Consider the following 18,821-nt stretch of genomic DNA (forward strand, 5'->3'; position numbering starts at 1 on the left):
CTACAAAATGTGTTTGCTAGCAGAAAAATGCACTAAAATGCAGATTGATTGTGATGAGGTGTTTTGTTTTGTTTTTTTAAAAATGCAAATTGCTGAAGAAATGTGGAGGACTGAATTTAAGATTGGGAAAAAATTAGAAACTTAACTCCTGTCTGCACTATACATTTAATGCAGTATCGTATCACTTTAAACAGACAAGGCTTTTAAGCAGTTTTTAAGCATGATGGGCTCTTCTTGGAACTTCTGGGAACACCAGCAGAATTGTTTTAGAGGTCAAGTTCCTAGCCCTCATGCTGTTGGAGCCTACCTTGGCCACATGAAAGCAGAGTGGCCAAAAATCTGCAATCAGAAGGCAAAGGGGAAAAGAACCCTCGGTGGGTTGTCATGGAATCCTTATGATATTTCATTCTTTGATTTACTAATGGCCCAATGCATCTCATTGCCAGAGGCAAAATGGCACAGACCTTCCCCTATTCAGCAAGTAGCAAATCCTGCTTCAGTACTAGCAATGAAATGCTTCGCTGCCACTGAGGGAGATCAGCAGGGTGGTTATAAAGCTGGAGGGCAAGCTCTCTTTCCCAACAGAAGAGTATGGTCAGGAAGTTCAGGAGGAAGAGCTGAAGGACACCACCAACTCCCAGCATATGCCGCCCGAGGCAATCACCTCACTCTGCCTAATGGTAGGGCTAGGGGACCCGACAAGGGTGTTAGACGCCAATGGATCTCATTTCTCAAAGGCTATGCTCCTACTTTGCCCCTGTGTGAAAAGAGATGAGGCCCACTTCCGCCCTCCTTGCCCTGCTTTTCTGCACCTACCGGGTCCTTGTCCGAAGAGGGCTTGCTCGCGATGGAGGCTGTGTCAGTCTTCTCCCACAAGTCGTTGAAGACTCGGTCGTTCTCCATTCCTGATGGCAAAGCCTTTGGCGACTTCCGGTCTGCTTCCCGGAAACTGGAAGAGGGGAGGCCAAAGAGACAACCCCTTTGACAGGTCAGCAGTGGAGGGAACAAATACCTGACCTGTATTCTTTTACTTTTTACAGGTGTATCCTGCAATATGTGACTGATGCAACATTGGGGGATTTCTACCAGGCCATCCACACACCATTCCAATTTATTAGTGTCCCAATTTTGCAGGGTCAGTCCCGGAATTACAGAAGCTAGCTATCCTGATTTCTGATTTGATCCGGGAATGCCCTGGTTTCCCTTTTTCCTTCCCTCCTCATCTCAGAGAACAATCAAAAGTGGTGGAGAGATCAGAACCACCCCCCTGTCCTTCATGGAAACAGGAGCCGTTACTCTCTCTCTCTCTCTCTGCATAGATGCAAAAATGGAGTCCTGTTTATACTGAAAATAAAATACGCCTGCACAGAATGAAGGAAATGTGTCTGTGATCTTCAGATGTAGTGGTACACACATTTAATGAAGAGGAAGAAGAAGAAGAAGAAGAAGAAGAAGAAGAAGAAGAAGAAGAAGAAGAAGAAGAAGAAGAAGAAGAAGAAGAAGAAGACCTTTCCTGGATCAACCGCTGGTGGCAAATGGGGAGGCAAAGCTACCCCTCTTGGATCTACTAACAGCCACATTAAAATCTGCCCAGCTGTGCACATGCATCTCACACTTGCAAAACAACAGAGAGCTGCTATCTTTGCAAGTCCATACAGGCACACCACTATAGATGTAGCTTTCCCCAGTCTTTCCCAGAATTTCCACTTGCGCCACATTATTCCCTTTGCCAGCTCTGCCATGCTGGCTTCCCAGCATTTTTTTCATTGACCTTCCCATGCAAATGCAGGCAGATACTTGGCTCTGTGAGATACAGGCCAGAGCGAGCGAGAGGAAGGGTACAGAATGGGTCTCCATCCCCTGCCTCTCATTTTTCCTCTGCAAGCTAAAACTATCTCTTTCTTCCCAATCACAACTGGGCGGATCTCAGTGGCTGGCTGGAACATTATTATTATTTGATATAGTAATCACCTTTCTTCCCCTTCCCCAATATTTTGTATTGAATTTTAACAGCAACAAACAAGTTAGGGGGAGGGGGAGAAACGAAAGAACACTTAAATGCGGGGGGGGGGGTAAGTTGTCACAATCGCGAATAAAGAATATAGGATAAGTCAGAAATAAAACATACAGAGAAGGAAACCCGTGGTCTATAATTACAAAGTTGCCCCATGGTCTGAATTAAAACAATTACAATTACAATTTTGTATTTCGAAGAAGAAGATTAAAAATAGCCTTGGGTTGTATTAAATCTAGACACTTGCATTGGTTCCTAAACCTAGGTTTTTTGTTGCTGGCATACACCTTTCTCAAGAGACAATGGAGTGCGCCTCTGGGGGTGAAGTCAAAGGGCTGAGCTAGCAGCTCCAAAGCGACCTCTCCAGGGAGCAAGCCAGGGCAGTGTGTATGGAGGTCCTGGGCTGCGCAGATGACAAGACCCCAGCTCTTGGTCTCACTGATGTGGTCCAAAGGAGAGCAGAGCTCTAACTTGGCTGCAGGAGTTGCTGGAAGGAGGCGTGCAAGGAGCCATCCAATCATCTTAGGACATACCCGTCGACCCTGGACTGAAATATCCGGGATCAGCAGCGTCCCCGGAATGTCCCCAGATTTGCAAATCTGTCCCCGGGAAATGTCGCAGCTGCAGCCTCAGCAGCCCGGAGCCAGCCTGGTAGCGCACTTGGCTCTGGTTGGCTTCAGGAGCTGCTCGCTGCCGTGACGCCCACCATTTTTCCTCTCTGGAAGTCCCCATATGATGTGTCTTGTGCGCAACACATCACATGGGGACTTCCAGAGAGGAAAAATGGTGGACGGGGTATAAATAAAAGTATTATTATTATTATTATTATTATTATTATTATTATTATTATTCAGTCAACTTAACTTTGGGCCAATGTGCCTTAATGATGAACGGGGTTCTGCTTGCTCCCTCCCTCCCTCCCTTTATCTGATCAAAGCCATTCCATTGAAATATAAACACCAAGCTGGGAAAGGAGACACATTTCCTTCCTTACCAAGGTAGAAGACAACCCACTCAGCTAGAAGTATAATCTCTGACTGGACAGGAACCTTTGTTCTGAAACACACCTGGGGTGCGCTTCCTGTCACCCACTGCCCCGCTTGGGGTCTAGAAAATATCTGCAAGGAACACAAAAGCATTCTGACAACGCTCCATAAACAGGAATATTGCCGCAATGGGAACTTTAGAGCAGGTTTACATAACCTTTCCATGTGAGCAACTGCAATTGTCCTCAGCTCTGTAAACCAGGCATGGGAAATCACATGCGGCAGCTAGACTGGTGGCTGGGAGAGGCCGCTGAGACCATATAACACCGGTTTTGAAAGACCCACATTGGCTCCCAGTACGTTTCCGAGCACAATTCAAAGTGTTGGTGCTGACCTTTAAAGCCCTAAACGGCCTTGGCCCAGTATACCTGAAGGAGCAACTCCATCCCCATTGTTCAGCCCGGACACTGAGGTCCAGCGCCGAGGGTTTTCTGGTGGTTTCCTCACTGCAAGAAGTGAGGTTACAGGGAAGCAGGCAGAGGGCCTTCTCGGTAGTGGCACCCGGCCTGTAGAATGCCCTCCCATCAGATGTCAAGGTAATAAACAACTATCTGACTTTTAGAAGACATCTGAAGGCAGCCCTGCTTAGGGAAGTTATTAATGGTTGATGTTTTATCACTGCTTTGTTGTTGTTGTTGTTGTTGTTGTTGTTGTTGTTGTTGTTGTGTGAGACAATCCCGAAAAGATGTCTATCTCCCTCAGACTCTAAGAGGACCCCACCTGCAGGGACTACCTGGGTGGCCCCTGACCTGTGACACTGTGACAGGGCCTTTTTCCATGGTGGCTCCCCAGTTGTGGAATGCCCTCCCTGGTGAGGTGCAGCGTGACAACATCGGGCACGTCTATGTATATAGGAAGAGTGCCCCATTTCCCGTGGATCGTTTTTTCTTAATGTACGCCGCTTTGAGATGCAAATAATTAAGCGCCATGTAAATGGTCTTACATAAATAAAAATAATTCCCCACCCCACACCTTTCGAGGCTTTCCCTCTATCGCTTTCCTAATTGCAAAAAAGAAGAAAATTGCTGTAAATTGGATTTGCTGCATTCGAGCCATCTAGATGTTGCTGAAATCCAGCTCCCATCAGCCTCTGCTGGCAGGACCCATAGTCAGGGGGATGGTGGGAGTTGTACGCTAACAACACTTGGCATGACAAAGATCCCTCATCCTGACACTGGGGCAACAAAGCGCTTCCATCCAGTTCCATTGTGAAACCCCAAAATTATGGTATGTGGTTGGAGTCCTTCCACAAAATACTGACAGCCTAAAAGCGACAGCAGGGAGACGCCAACCTGCGAATGCGCCCTGTAAGACAGGATTTCTAATTCATTTCTTATTTATTGCATTCATATCCCACGTTTTTCCTCCAAGGAGCTCAAGGTGGCCTAGATGGCTCTCCCCCTCCCCATTAACCCCCACAATAACCCTGCGAAGTAGGTTAGGCTGAGAGACAGTGACTGGGCCAAGGTCACATTCAAGTGAGCTTCATGGCCAAGCGGGAATTTGAACCCAGGTCCCTAGGGCAACACTCTAACCACTACACCACACTGGCTCATCGGCAGGATCACGAAGATCCCATGCCTGGGAGATCAGGGAGCACTGAAGCTTACTAACAAAATGGAATTAGAAAGGTTTGTAGATGCCAGGATGCAATCGTGGTAATTCTCTGCCTCCCCCTAAAAGGGGGAGGGGAGGGAGTTAGACTTTGATAATGAAAGAGAAACTGGGGGGGGGGTAGGTAGGAAGGAGCATCAGGAAACTTTGATCTGCAGCGAATTCTTATTCATGATTAGGCTTGTTGATCTAATTGCAAACAGAAACCCAGGAGGTGAAACACAGAAGGATAATCAAATATGGGATGTGGCATAGGCATGGGGTGGGGAACCTTTTTTTGGCTCCGTGGGACAGATCCTTATCAGGATCTGCCTCATGAGCTGGATTTGAAAGGTGAGTGGGTTTGCCACCTCACCTGTCAAAAATCCCTCCCGCTGGGATCTTAAAAGGGAAGAGGGAGTAGGCTCACAAATGCCTTTTTGTGACTCCCTCTCTGCTTCGCATTGACCTTCTTTATGATATCAGGGACTTGAAAGTGAAGGAAGAGGGAGGCTCACAAATGCATTTGCAAGCCTCTACCCCTTTAAGTCCCTGAGACCAGGAAGGGAAGAGGGAGAAGACTTGCAAAAGCATGGCCAGGAATTATGTTGTGGGGCAGGCAGAACCACTGTTAGTTTTCTTTTATTGATTTACTTGATGTCAGAGGGGCAGCTGCCCCACTGCTCCGCCTTGGCTACGCCCATGTTTGTGGGGCACTCTCTCTTCCCCTTTTAAGTCCACGATCTTGCACCCTTCTCCTGACTCTCTACTCATAGACAGCTAAGAGGAGATTAAATCCTGACACTTAGAATTCGCAATCTTGCACCATTCTGGGAACAGAATTGCATAGGTAAAAGGTAAAGGGACCCCTGACCATTAGGTCCAGTCATGACCGACTCTGGGGTTGCGGCGCTCATCTCACATTATTGGCCGAGGGAGCCAGCGTACAGCTTCCAGGTCATGTGGCCAGCATGACAAAGCTGCTTCTGGCGAACCAGAGCAGCGCACGAAAACGGCGTTTACCTTCCCACCGGAGCGGTCCCTATTTATCTACTTGCACTTTGATGTGCTTTCGAACTGCTAGGTTGGCAGGAGCTGGGACCGAGCAACGGGAGCTCACCCCGCTGCAGGGATTCGAACCGCCGACTTTCTGATCGGCAAGCCCTAGGCTCAGTGATTTAACCCATAGTGCCACCCGCTATGGTACTGCATAGGTAAAGGTAAAGGGGCCCCTGACCATCAGGTCCAGTCGTGTCTGACTCTGGGGTTGTGGCACTCATCTCACTCTATAGGCCGAGGGAGCCAGCGTTTGTCCGCAGACAGCTTCCAGGTCATGTGGCCAGCATGACAAAGCTGCTTCTGGTGAACCAGAGCAGCGCACGGAAACACCGTTTACCTTCCCGCTGTAGCGGTACCTATTTATCTACTTGCACTTTGAGGCGCTTTCGAACTGCTAGGTTGGCAGGAGCTGGGACCGAGCAACGGGAGCTCACCCCGTCGTGGGGTTTCGAACCACCGACTTTCTGATCGGCAAGCCCTAGGCTATGGTACTGCATAGGTACTGCATGGTAAATCCCTGTCCCCCTGCCCATCAGCAGATGTCGCCAGCGGTTTGGGGAAATCGGCCTGGTGGGCCAAATTTGGCTCATGCGCTGGATTCTTCCCATGGGTGGGCATAGCTGTGCCCTCTTTTTTTGTACACAGGACAGCAGCAGCTCAGTAAAAGTGGGGGGAAGACCTGTTCAAGTCACACCCACCTCATTTCATTCCTGTTTGTGCCTTAGACTCTCTGTCCAGTTAAATATTTCATGCGCTGCTCCCTGTAGACTTGCAGACCACCCTGCAGCGTACTTGGGAGTAAATGCCCCAACCTGCCACATCAAGCAGAAAGCTGAAGGAGTTACTTGCATGAGGCTCTGTTTCCGAAGAAGGGCTCCAGCCTGCTGCTTGAATCTTCCTTCCTTCCTTCCTTTGCTAGTCAATTTTGCTATTGCCGGGGAAGAAGGTACTAGAGGGGAGGACTTAAGAAGTACATCTCCTTCTCCATTGTTGTTTAGTCGTTTAGTCGTGTCCGACTCTTCGTGACCCCATGGACCAGAGCACGCCAGGCACTCCTGTCTTGCACTGCCTCCCGCAGTTTGGTCAAACTCATGTTCGTAGCTTCAAGAACACTGTCCAACCATCTTGTCCTCTGTCGTCCCCTTCTCCTAGTGCCCTCAATCTTTCCCAACATCAGGGTCTTTTCCAAGGATTCTTCTCTTCTCATGAGGTGGCCAAAGTATTGGAGCCTCAGCTTCACGATCTGTCCTTCCAGGGAGCACTCAGGGCTGATTTCCTTAAGAATGGATAGGTTTGATCTTCTAGCAGTCCATGGGACTCTCAAGAGTCTCCTCCAGCACCATAATTCAAAAGCATCAATTCTTCGACGATCAGCCTTCTTTATGGTCCAGCTCTCACTTCCATACATCACTACTGGGAAAACCATAGCTTTAACTATACGGACCTTTGTCGGCAAAGTGATGTCTCTGCTTTTTAAGATGCTGTCTAGGTTTGTCATTGCTTTTCTCCCAAGAAGCAGGCGTCTTTTAATTTCGTGACTGCTGTCACCATCTGCAGTGATCAAGGAGCCCAAGAAAGTAAAATCTCTCACTGCCTCCATTTCTTCCCCTTCTATTTGCCAGGAGGTGATGGGACCGGTGGCCATGATCTTGGTTTTTTTGATGTTGAGCTTCAGACCATATTTTGCGCTCTCCTCTTTCACCCTCATTAAAAGGTTCTTTAATTCCTCCTCGCTTTCTGCCATCAAGGTTGTGTCATCTGCATATCTGAGGTTGTTGATATTTCTTCCGGCAATCTTAATTCCGGCTTGGGATTCATCTAGTCCAGCCTTTCGCATGATGAATTCTGCATATAAGTTAAATAAGCAGGGAGACAATATACAACCTTGTCGTACTCCTTTCCCAATTTTGAACCAATCAGTTGTTCCATATCCAGTTCTAACTGTAGCTTCTTGTCCCACATAGAGATTTCTCAGGAGACAGATGAGGTGATCAGGCACTCCCATTTCTTTAAGAACTTGCCATAGTTTGCTGTGGTCGACACAGTCAAAGGCTTTTGCATAGTCAATGAAGCAGAAGTAGACGTTTTTCTGGAACTCTCTAGCTTTCTCCATAATCCAGCGCATGTTTGCTATTTGGTCTCTGGTTCCTCTGCCCTTTCGAAATCCAGCTTGCACTTCTGGGAGTTCTCGGTCCACATACTGCCTAAGCCTGCCTTGTAGAATTTTAAGCATAACCTTGCTAGCGTGTGAAATGAGGGCAATTGTGCGGTAGTTGGAGCATTCTTTGGCACTGCCCTTCTTTGGAATTGGGATGTAGACTGATCTTCTCCAATCCTCTGGCCATTGCTGAGTTTTCCAAACTTGCTGGCATATTGGGTGTAGCACCTTAACAGCATCATCTTTTAAAATTTTAAATAGTTCAGCTGGAATATCATCACTTCCACTGGCCTTGTTATTAGCAATGCTTTCTAAGGCCCATTTGACTTCACTCTCCAAGATGTCTGGCTCAAGGTCAGCAACCACACTACCTGGGGTGTATGAGACCTCCATATCTTTCTGGTATAATTCCTCTGTGTATTCTTGCCACCTCTTCTTGATGTCTTCTGCTTCTGTTAGGTCCTTACCACTTTTGTCCTTGATTATGGTAATCTTTGTACGAAATGTTCCTTTCATATCTCCAATTTTCTTGAACAGATCTCTGGTTTTCCCCATTCTATTGTTTTCCTCTATTTCTTTGCATTGCTCATTTAAGAAGACCCTCTTGTCTCTCCTTGCTGTTTTTTTGGAAATCTGCATTCAGTTTCCTGTATCTTTCCCTATCTCCCTTGCATTTTGCTTGCCTCCTCTCCTCCGCTATTTGTAAGGCCTCGTTGGATAGCCATTTTGCTTTCTTGCATTTCCTTTTCCTTGGGATGGTTTTCGTTGCTGCCTCCTGTATAATGTTACGAGCCTCCATCCATAGTTCTTCAGGCACTCTGTCCACCAAATCTAAATCCTTAAACCTGTTCCTCACTTCCACTGTGTATTCATAAGGGATTTGATTCAGATTGTATCTTACTGGCCCAGTGGTTTTTCCTACTTTCTTCAGTTTAAGCTGGAATTTTGCTATAAGAAGCTGATGATCTGAGTTACAGTCAGCTCCAGGTCTTGTTTTTGCTGACTGTATAGAGCTTCTCCATCTTTGGCTGCAGAGAATATAATCAATCTGATTTCGATGCTGCCCATTTGGTGATATCCATGTGTAGAGTCGTCTCTTGTGTTGTTGGAAGAGAGTGTTTGTGATGACCAGCTTGTTCTCTTGACAGAACTCTATTAGTCTTTGCCCTGCTTCATTTTGAACTCCAAGGCCAAACTTGCCAGTTGTTCCTTTTATCTCTTGATTCCCTACTTTAGCATTCCAATCCCCTGTAATGAGAAGAACATCCTTCTTTGGTGTCATTTCTAGAAGTTGTAGGTCTTCATAGAATTGGTCAATTTCACTTTCTTCAGCACCGGTAGTTGGTGCATAAACTTGGATTACTGTGATGTTAAAAGGTCTGCCTTGGATTCGTATCGAGATCATTCTGTCATTTTTGAGATTGCATCCCATTACAGCTTTTGCCACTCTTTTGTTGACTATGAGGGCCACTCCATTTCTGCTACAGGATTCTTGCCCACAGTAGTAGATATGATAGTCACCCGAACTGAATTCGCCCATTCCCTTCCATTTTAGTTCACTGATGCGCAGGATGTCGATATTTATTCTTGTCATCTCATTTTTGACCACATCCAGCTTACCTCCACTCATGGTTCTTACATTCCAGGTTCCTATGCAATATTTTTCTTTACAGCATCGGACTTTCCTTTCGCTTCCAGGCATATCCGCAACTGAGCGTCCTTTCGGCTTTGGCCCAGCCGCTTCATCAGCTCTGAATCTACTTGTACTTGTCCTCCGCTCTTCCTCAGTAGCATGTTGGACGCCTTCCGACCTGAGGGGCTCATCTTCCAGCGTCATAACTTTTATATGCCTGTTGTCTTTGTCCATGGAGTTTTCTTGGCAGGGATACTGGAGTGGCTTGCCAGTTCCTTCTCCAGGTGGATCACGTTTAGTCAAAACTCTCCACTATGACCTGTCCATCTTGGGTGGCCCTGCATGGCATAGCTCATAGCTTCTCTGAGTTATTCAGCCCCTTCGCCACGACAAGGCATTGATCCATGAAGGGGCCTTCTCCATTACCCAACCCCATTCATGCATGAAACTGACTAATGCAAGTCAAATGGAGAATCTGCATAAACGACCAGATGTTTTGCTCATTCACCAGATATGGGGGGGGGGGGGGTAATGCAATGACCTTTGCTCACAGAGAGGGTTTTTTGTTTGTTTTTTGCATAATCGCCCCATCAGTGTGAACAGTCTCAAAAATGATGTTGACGGATGTGTACAACTCCACACCCTCCAACACGGCCCCCGAGGAAAACCAGGATGTGTGTCTTTTGGGGCCGAGCACCTGTGCGAGTCATGTGACTTGTGTGAAAGCAAAGCACCCCAAAATCTGTGTCTTTCACGGCCGCAATCTTGTGGGAACCAGGTGACTTGTGTGAGAGCATGCACCCCCCCCCCCAAAAAAACAGGATGCCCTGCTTAAATTGGGACAGATGAGGGGCATGCAACTCAATAGCACAGGCAGGGTATTTTTGGTACATTAGCCAAGTCAATGTGCATATTCCCCACTTGGACCCTAATGCTCATTTCCTCATTAATGCATGATTAATTCATGGCCTATGGAGGTTATGCATAATGGCAGGGCAATTCCCACTGTTCTCTAACCATGCTTCTAATGTGCACACAGTCTACAACCCAATGAGCAACTGTGCAAAATGCCTAATGTATATGCACATTCTCCATTCAACACACACCAACCCCAGCATGTGCAATGTGCATACTTTTAAACTGAGACCAGGAGAAGGAAAGCTTAGCTGTGCAGGTTCCAGGTTTTGATGGGCCCCTGTGTTAATATGTCTTTGATGGGGAGCCCCACAGCTGATAGGAGCAAAGGAATATCGGAAGCTGCCTCATCCCATATGAGACTGTTGGTCCACTGAGTTCAGTAATGTCTACACGGACTAGCAAGAACGCTCAAGGGTTTCAGGGAGGCGTAGCATCTTCCAGTCCTACCTGAAGATGCCAGGGGTTGAATCCAGGCTCTTCTGTGTGCAAAACCAATGCTCTGCAATTGAGCTACAGCTCATCTCCCTCCTGCTCCCTCCTTCCCCCCCCCCACAGCACTGAAAAGCAAGCACGGGGAGTTGCCAATGTCAGTGAAGAAACAGCAGAGGAGAGTGCAGCGGAACCCTGTTGTTTAGTCATTTAGTCGTGTCCGACTCTTCGTGACCCCATGGACCAGAGCACGCCAGGCACTCCTGTCTTCCACTGCCTCCCGCAGTTTGGTCAAACTCATGTTCGTAGCTTCGAGAACACTGTCCAACCATCTTGTCCTCTGTCGTCCCCTTTTCCTAGTGCCCTCAATCTTTCCCAACATCAGGGTCTTTTCCAGGGAGTCTTCTCTTCTCATGAGGTGGCCAAAGTATTGGAGCCTCAGCTTCACGATCTGTCCTTCTAGTGAGCACTCAGGGCTGATTTCCTTCAGAATGGATAGGTTTGATCTTCTTGCAGTCCATGGGACTCTCAAGAGTCTCCTCCAGCACCATAATTCAAAAGCATCAATTCTTCGGCGATCAGCCTTCTTTATGGTCCAGCTCTCACTTCCATACATCACTACTGGGAACCCTAACCTCTCCCATAATTGGTCAGCTCAAAGTTGCCCCTCCCTCCAGTTGGTTTTCTCCCCACAGAACCTGCATCTTGGGGAAGCAGCTGAGGTGTGTGGGGGAATAGGTTCTGTAGGAAAATGGGCGGGGAGGGAAGGGTTAAGTATCTCCTCCCCACTTACTTCTGTGCTCCCGCTCAGAACCTCCAGTGCTACTTTTCAGTTAAAACACATTCTCCCTCCCTCTCTTTCTGTGTCTCTCTCTCTCTCACACACACACACAGAGGGAGTCTAGTTTAGCCCCAGCATCAGACCCAGTCTGCCCTGCGGCAGGCTCCTCCACCTGGTCAGCATTCCCACAACTCCTCGCTTGCCCAGCTGTGTCTGAAAGTCCCAAAGAGGAAGAGAACTTCAGTTCCTGGTTAGATCGCTCCACAAGCCATCGGACGGCTTCCCCTTTCCAGTCCCTAAGATTTCTATTTCAAGATTGGCAGGCCAGGCAAAGGTAAGTGCTTGAGGTCCCCCCCCCCCCGTTCCCTTCCCCAAAGTCCTCTGAGGACATGCACATCCCAGTTCAACTGAGCAAGAAAAGAGGCTGATCTAATCTGAACATGCTGAAAAGGGGATCTGGGGTCTTGGAGAGGTGGGGCTTGGCCCACATCCTAGGGGATCAAAGGGAAAGAAGAAACTCCCCCCCTCTTCCTCCTCCTGCCAGCCTGCAATTAACAGAGGCAAGTCTGAAATGTACCCAGAAGAAAGGGACAAACACTTCCTACCCCGAGAACATGAGGCCATCATGTGCAAAGATAAAGAGCTCAAGTGCCCAGTGGGAGGGAAAGGTAGGACCGAAGGGAATCCAAAGGCTTTGCCTTGGTTTCTACCAACTAACCCACAAGGATGTACTTGAGGGCAGATTTAGAATTAGAAAAAGAAAGGAAAGGGAGAAAGAAAGAAGCAATAAATAAAAAGATTTAGCAGCAAGGACAACGTAGAGCTCAGGAAGTGCCTGAGGGTGGTACCCAAAGTCCTCGGTGAGAAGCTTAGTCCCTTCCACTAATCCTACTCCAGAGCAATGGTTTTCACAACACAATTGTTTTCCACGCACAACTTACAACTTGTTCAATGTAAGAAGAGCCTGCCAGATCAGGCCAGGGGCTCATCCTGTTCTCACAGGGGCCAACCAGATGCCCAAATGGGAAATCCCACAAGCAGGATTTAAGCACAAAAACTCTCTCCCTTCCTGCAATTTACAACAGCTTGTATTCCGAAGCCATTGTGGATAGTTGCCATTGCTAGCCCTCTCCTCCTCCACAAATTAGGCCAATCCTCTTTTAAAGCCATAGAAGCTGGGGGCCACCACTGCCTCCCATGGGCAGGGTTCGAAATTAGCCAGGGGCCAGGCGCATTTTGCACCTGGCTATCGACCACTTGCGTCCAAGAGAAGGTGCCTGGGTGCCAGGATGGCTCCTGACGTCTCCACCACCTGGAATTGCATGCCTGGGGATCATTGGATCTTGACTGTTGGCACACACTAATACCCCATGCTGTAGAATTCTATGAGTTATATTTTATCTGCACAACCAGAATGAATTTCAGGAACCAAAATGTTTTTTTTTTTCTGCGCAGCCTGAGCAGGAGCAGTCAACAATGTTATAGTTAATTGTTGGAGGTTGCCTTCAGTTACCCCACCCACTGCCCTTTTCACAGTTGTGAAGAATGGTCTGTATCACCATTAAAAAGAGAGAGGTACTAGGAATAGGCCAATAGATATGTGGACTGTCCTTGGATCAAGTGACTTTCCTTCTTTCAGTTCTCAAAGTTCTTAACCCAGCTCAATGCTGTCATCTGAACTAGCCACATGTTTAACTGGGAATCAATTGCAGTCAGTCCATCCTTTAAAAAATAAGACAAGAGAGTCATCTTCCCCCAAATGGCAACTAGACATTACAATTTGGAATGTAAGCTTGGTTTAAGGAAACATTTGGCACCTAGCTTATATATCAGAGTGAATAAGTACTTTATTTTATCTGTCCTGAATCTTTCAACACTCAGCTGCATTGAATGTACCCTGTGAGTGAAATCCTCCTAATAGAATGAATCTTATTTTCACTGATCTATGCACACTTACACTTTACCCTAGCACATTTATTTACTTGTTGCATTTATTTCCCACCTTTTCTTCTACGGCACTCAAGGTGGCGTTCGCAGTTCTCCCTCCCTCCTCCTTTAAGCCCCCACAAAAACCCTGCAAGGTAGGTTAGGCCGAGAGTTCCTGACTGGTTCCCAGGGTCACACCTAAGTGAGAGCTTCATGGCCAAGTGGGGATTTGAACCCTGGTCTCTTCCAGGTCCCAGTCTGGCACTCTAACCACTGCGCCAACACTTGGCTGCAGAAGTGCATTGGAAAATTCAGAGAAGTGCCCATTCCAAAGGATTTCAAATGAGGCAGGACGGCTTTTAAACGTGAACCAAATTGTCTTTCTCCCCTGCCCTCCGTGGGAAGATGGCCTGCCTGCAAACTCTGTCGCCAGCAGATCAGATGCCATAAGATCTCTTCTCTTCCGGGAGGGGAGACTTTGCGGGCGGGACACGCTCCTCGCGGCAAGCAGGGGGGCGTGTATCGGCCCCCTGCTGCAGCCTATCCCAACCATTTAAAGCGGCGCGGCAGCGTTGGAATCTTCCTCTCTGCATCCTGACAGATCTCCCGCCCACCCTCCCTTTAGGTCAGGCATCCCCAAACTTCGGCCCTCCAAATGTTTTGGACTACAATTCCCATCTTCCCGACCACTGGTCCTGTTAGCTAGGGATCATGGGAGTTGTAGCCCAAAACATCTGGAGGGCCGCAGTTTGGGGATGCCTGCTTTCGGTCTTCCCTTTGTGTGTGTGCTTTGACCTTGCTATGGACTTCGGTTGGTTGCCTTGGTTGCCCAAGGGGCCTGGTAGGAGTTTTTTTTATCCATTTGGCTAATTGGTTTTTTCGCCTACCTCGTAGCAATTCGTCACAACTTCTTTCGGTATTTGGCGGTTAGGCATTGGAATATGGAGTTGTCTGGTGTGTTTGAGGACTGGTTGTGGCCATCATCCCACCCTCCTCTTATATGGGTATCCCCTTAAGGGATCCGGCAGTCGTGGATCCCGTCCGATGCCCTGCTGGGGGCTAGGGCCGTGGCACGACCCCTGGTGACACCGGGGGAGCTTTCAGTTGTATTTGCATCAACAGGTTCCTCCCTCGGGGTGTTAACCTTATATGACCCCCCCCCCCCGGCTGAGCGGGGTGGAGTCATGCTTGCTAGGGTGTCCAATGCCTAAGCCAATACCTCTCACTTGCTCTAACCAATAAATTTGTGGCCTTATTTTACCCATTAACTCAAATCCATGTGTCGCTGTGTCTTTATTTCTCGCGGGGGGCGGGTCCTCGAACCGCAATCAACAGCTACCTGTTTCATTTCGGATATCTCATCTCTCCAGGCATTAGATTTTATCCATCTCCAGCCTTCCAGCTTTCTGTGCCCTACTCTGGCCTGCTATTTATTCCTCTCCCTCTTTCTCTGTGCATATTTGTGTACTGCCCCTAAGGGACCTGAGTCCCCCACCCCACAGCTGATGCTGCTGGCTTTTGTTTCCAAGAGAGTGAGTCATCCTGGACTCCTCGCAGCCACGTGGCTGATGTTCGCCCCTCCTTGGGTGAGTGACAGGGCGACTTGGAGCCGAAGCCATCTGCGTGGGGGTATCAGCTAATTCCACTGGTGCAGCCCATGCGCCAATCACAGAGCAGATGATTTGACTGTGCCTCTGCGCATAACAATCCCAACTAGCATGTCAGGAAGAAAGCTAAGCAAGCATAGACATATCCACCAGCGCCGGGGGACAAATCTCATGGTCACCTATTTTAGGAAGCTGCCTAGCAGTGTGCTGTCCACACTGACTGGTGACGGCAATCTGGGCTCCTTGGAAAACCAACTTGAACTCTGAACTAGATGCCTGCAGTGCAAGTGTTCTACTAACAGTAGGTGGCGCCAGAAACCCCACGAGCTTCGGTTACACCGAGTGCTGGCTGGTGCCCATTGGGGCTGTTGGGGCAGAAAGCAGGAAACTCAACAGTAGGTGGCGCCAGCACCAATGACAGGCAGAAAGGCTAACAGTAGGTGGCGCCAGAAACAATAAGAGGCAGAGGCAACAAATTCTAGTTTTGTCCCCATCCTCCCTCCTGCTGTGTTCTACAAAGCACCACTGAGACTAAGGGAGAGGGAGCTGCCAGGCAGTGCCATTTCTTGGGCTAGTTGTAAGGAAGTTGGCAGGCAGGGTGGGAGTTGGCTGAGGGCAGGTTGAGGTCAGTGGGGCAGTGCTCCAATTTGCCCAAATGGCCTAGCCTCCACTGGCCACCCCATAGCCTCTGGGGCTAATCATACTGCTCTTAAAGGAAGCTTGCAGCTTGATTGCTTTTCCTACCCAGGGAGATGCCAGAGGTTGAACCCGGGATCTCCTCTGTGCTATGCATGGGCACTGCTGCCAAGCAATGTCCCTTCCTATATGTAAATAAATGCTTCTGAATGGTTGTAAGGAATTTGCCGCAGAGGTCTATCTAGATGGCATCGTTGGGAGCTGGATATACGAGGTGACAGCCATCTTTAGGCAAGGGGGAAAAATAGAACAAGGTTACTGGGCACTGAATGAGCCATGCTCTATTTTTACCCAGGAGCTGGGAGGAGATAGAATGCCTCCCCAATGCCTCTCATAGAATCACAGAATCGTAGAGCTGGAAGGGACCCCAAGGGTCCTCTAGTCCAACCCCCTTGCAATGCAGGTGTCTCAGCTAAAGCATCCGTGACAGATGGCTGGCCATGGGTGGGGAAGAAGTCTTTCCTTAGCATCTCACATGATGTCTAGGGGGCATCAGAATTTGCACCCTGGATGACAGTTAGCTGCTAACAGGAGGGTCCTTTCCCATCAGGATCCCACCCCACTGCCTATCCACAGAGGGAGTAGGGGGTAGGCAACCTAAATGATGAAGATGGAGTCTTTGCTCACAAGGCTCTCCATCCTTTGGGGATGTGGTCATAATTCTGTCCCACAGGAGAGAGCCAGTGTGGCAGAGTGGTTAGACCAGTGGTTCCCAACCTCTTATTGGCCATGCCCCACCTAAGCATCTCTAAAATCCTGATGCATGCCCCCCCCCCCCCGTGACATATAATTCTTCTTCTTCAAAAAGTCAAGGCCATTAACTCTAAACAAGCTTCCAAATTGCCCCCCTTAAAAATCAAATTCCCCCCCCTGTGGGGCGTGTGCCCCGCATTGGGAACCACGGGGTTAGACAGTCAGACTAGGAACCAGGAGACCAAGGTTCAAATCCCCACAGGGCCACGGGACGATCACTGAGTGAGTGACCTTGGAGGTCAGTCATTGTCTCTCAGCCTAGCCTACTTCACAGGGTTGTTGTGAGGATGGAATGGGGAGGGGAGAGCCAGGTACATCACCTTGATCTCCTTAGTGGAGAAAGGCTGTGCGGGGGGGGGGGAGCGCACCGCCCCTGGCAGCGTGATCCCGGTAGGGTGCCGTCACAGCTGCCCTCCCCCCTGTGCTGGGCGCCATGCCCCTGCGGGCAGCACGCCCTGCCCCCAGGATGAACACCAGCCCTGGCCCCGCCTGCTCTCTGCCCCCCGGTGCCAGAGCATGAAGCTCCACCACTGGGTCCATCTAACTCAGCACTGCCTACACTGGCTGGCAGCAACTTTCAAGAGTTTCATACAGGAGTCCCTCCCAGCCAAACCTGGAAATGCCAGCTGGGATAAAACTTGGGAAGTGCTGCATGCAAGACAGGTGGTTTTACCACTGAACCCCTATCCACAGCCCCCCCCCATTCTTTTTCAGGACCTTGTAAAAAATTCTGTTTCGAAAAGAAGTGGTGCAAACTGCTGGGTGCAATGCTACAAACCCTGCAGAATTTATACGTATCATTGATAGCGGCTTTTCTCTGCCGCCAAATCTGGGTTTACTACGGTGCAGAATTGTAATGCTTCTGTATTTTTAAAGCACATAGGGTTCGAACCCAGGAGCCTGAGATTAGGAGTCTCAAGATCTACCGACTGAGCTACCCCTGTTATGCCCAGCCCTGTCTATAAAGGGAAAGGGAGCCCAACAGTTAAGTCCAGTTGCGAACGACTCTGAAGTTGCGGTACTCGTCTTACTTTACTGGCCGAGGGAGCCGGCGTTTGCCCGCAGACAGCTTACGGGTCATGTGGCCAGCATGACTAAGCCGCTTCTGGCAAACTAGAGCAGTGCACTGAAACGTCATTTACCTTCCTGCCGGAGCGGTACCTATTTATCTACTTGCACTGGTGTGCTTTCAAACTACTAGGTTGGCAGGAGCAGGGACCGAGCAACGGGAGCTCACCCCATTGTGGGGGGTTCGAACCGCCAGCCTTCTGATCGGCAAGCCCTAGGCTCTGTGGTTTAGACCACAGCGCCACCTGCGTCCCAATAGCCCTGCCCATACCTAGCCAAATATTTGGCTTCTGATGGCCTGTTGTAGGACCACCCCTCTAAGTCACTCTCCTCTTCCCAATCCTGCCTGAAGGTGGGGTGCAGAATGAGAGCACCGCCCAATGTCATTACCAGGACTTTCCATCCAGTCTCAGTGGCTTTGCTTATCCAGAATGAAGTGTGGAGGGGATTACCATCCTAGCAGCTTTGATCACTTCCTTCTTGCTGTTCAGTTATGGAGAAAAGATGACAATGAAAGGCAGGGGGAGAAGGGAAGGAAGATGACAAGAAGCCAAACCTGTCAGCTTTCTTAAGTGGGTTGTTTTTTTTCTGAGACAGGCACCTGAGACAATCTTAACAAGTTGGGGCAAATATATATATATATATATATATATATATATATATATATATATATACTATGAATGAATGAATTCATTGAATGCACAGGTATGTCAAACTGATGACTTAGTTTTAATTCCATGAAACTAGGGCTGCAAGCATTAATTAATTAGCATCATTTGCTGATGGTTGCTTTAATGACAGTTTTTTGTTTTTGTTTTTAAAGAGAGAGCCAGCAAATAGAGGGAAGTCACTATCCCCGAATTACAGACCCCTTTCTTGCTTCAGCAAAGAAAATATAGAGTGCTGCGCAGAAAGGGAAGATGCAAAGCAGAAGGTGTAGCTATTGAGGAGCATGATCCTGCAACTATTATGCAGAAGCCAGAGGGGCATCTTGAAAGTTTTATAGAATTATAGAGTTGGAAGGGACCACGAGGGTCATCTAGTCTACCCCCCTGCAATGCAGGAACCTTTTGCCCAATGTGGGGCTCAAACCCACAACCCTGAGATTAAGAGTCTCGTGCTCTACTATCTGAGCTATCC

At 48.5% G+C, this 18,821-nt stretch overlaps 1 protein-coding gene across 6 annotated transcripts in view; it reads right to left on the reverse strand.

Moving 5' to 3' along the window:
- Positions 1-18,821, reverse strand: part of NOS1 (nitric oxide synthase 1) — a 169,029-nt gene that overhangs the window by 62,934 nt on the left and 87,274 nt on the right. For all 6 annotated transcript variants that reach the window (XM_035098441.2, XM_060269289.1, XM_035098442.2 and 3 more), the window contains one exon: positions 817-949. In XM_035098441.2, the coding sequence (XP_034954332.2) occupies positions 817-949 (133 nt within the window). The remainder of the gene's footprint in view (positions 1-816; positions 950-18,821) is intronic.

Source organism: Zootoca vivipara, chromosome 17 (assembly GCF_963506605.1).
Source record: "Zootoca vivipara chromosome 17, rZooViv1.1, whole genome shotgun sequence".
NCBI classification, from domain to species: domain Eukaryota; kingdom Metazoa; phylum Chordata; class Lepidosauria; order Squamata; family Lacertidae; genus Zootoca; species Zootoca vivipara.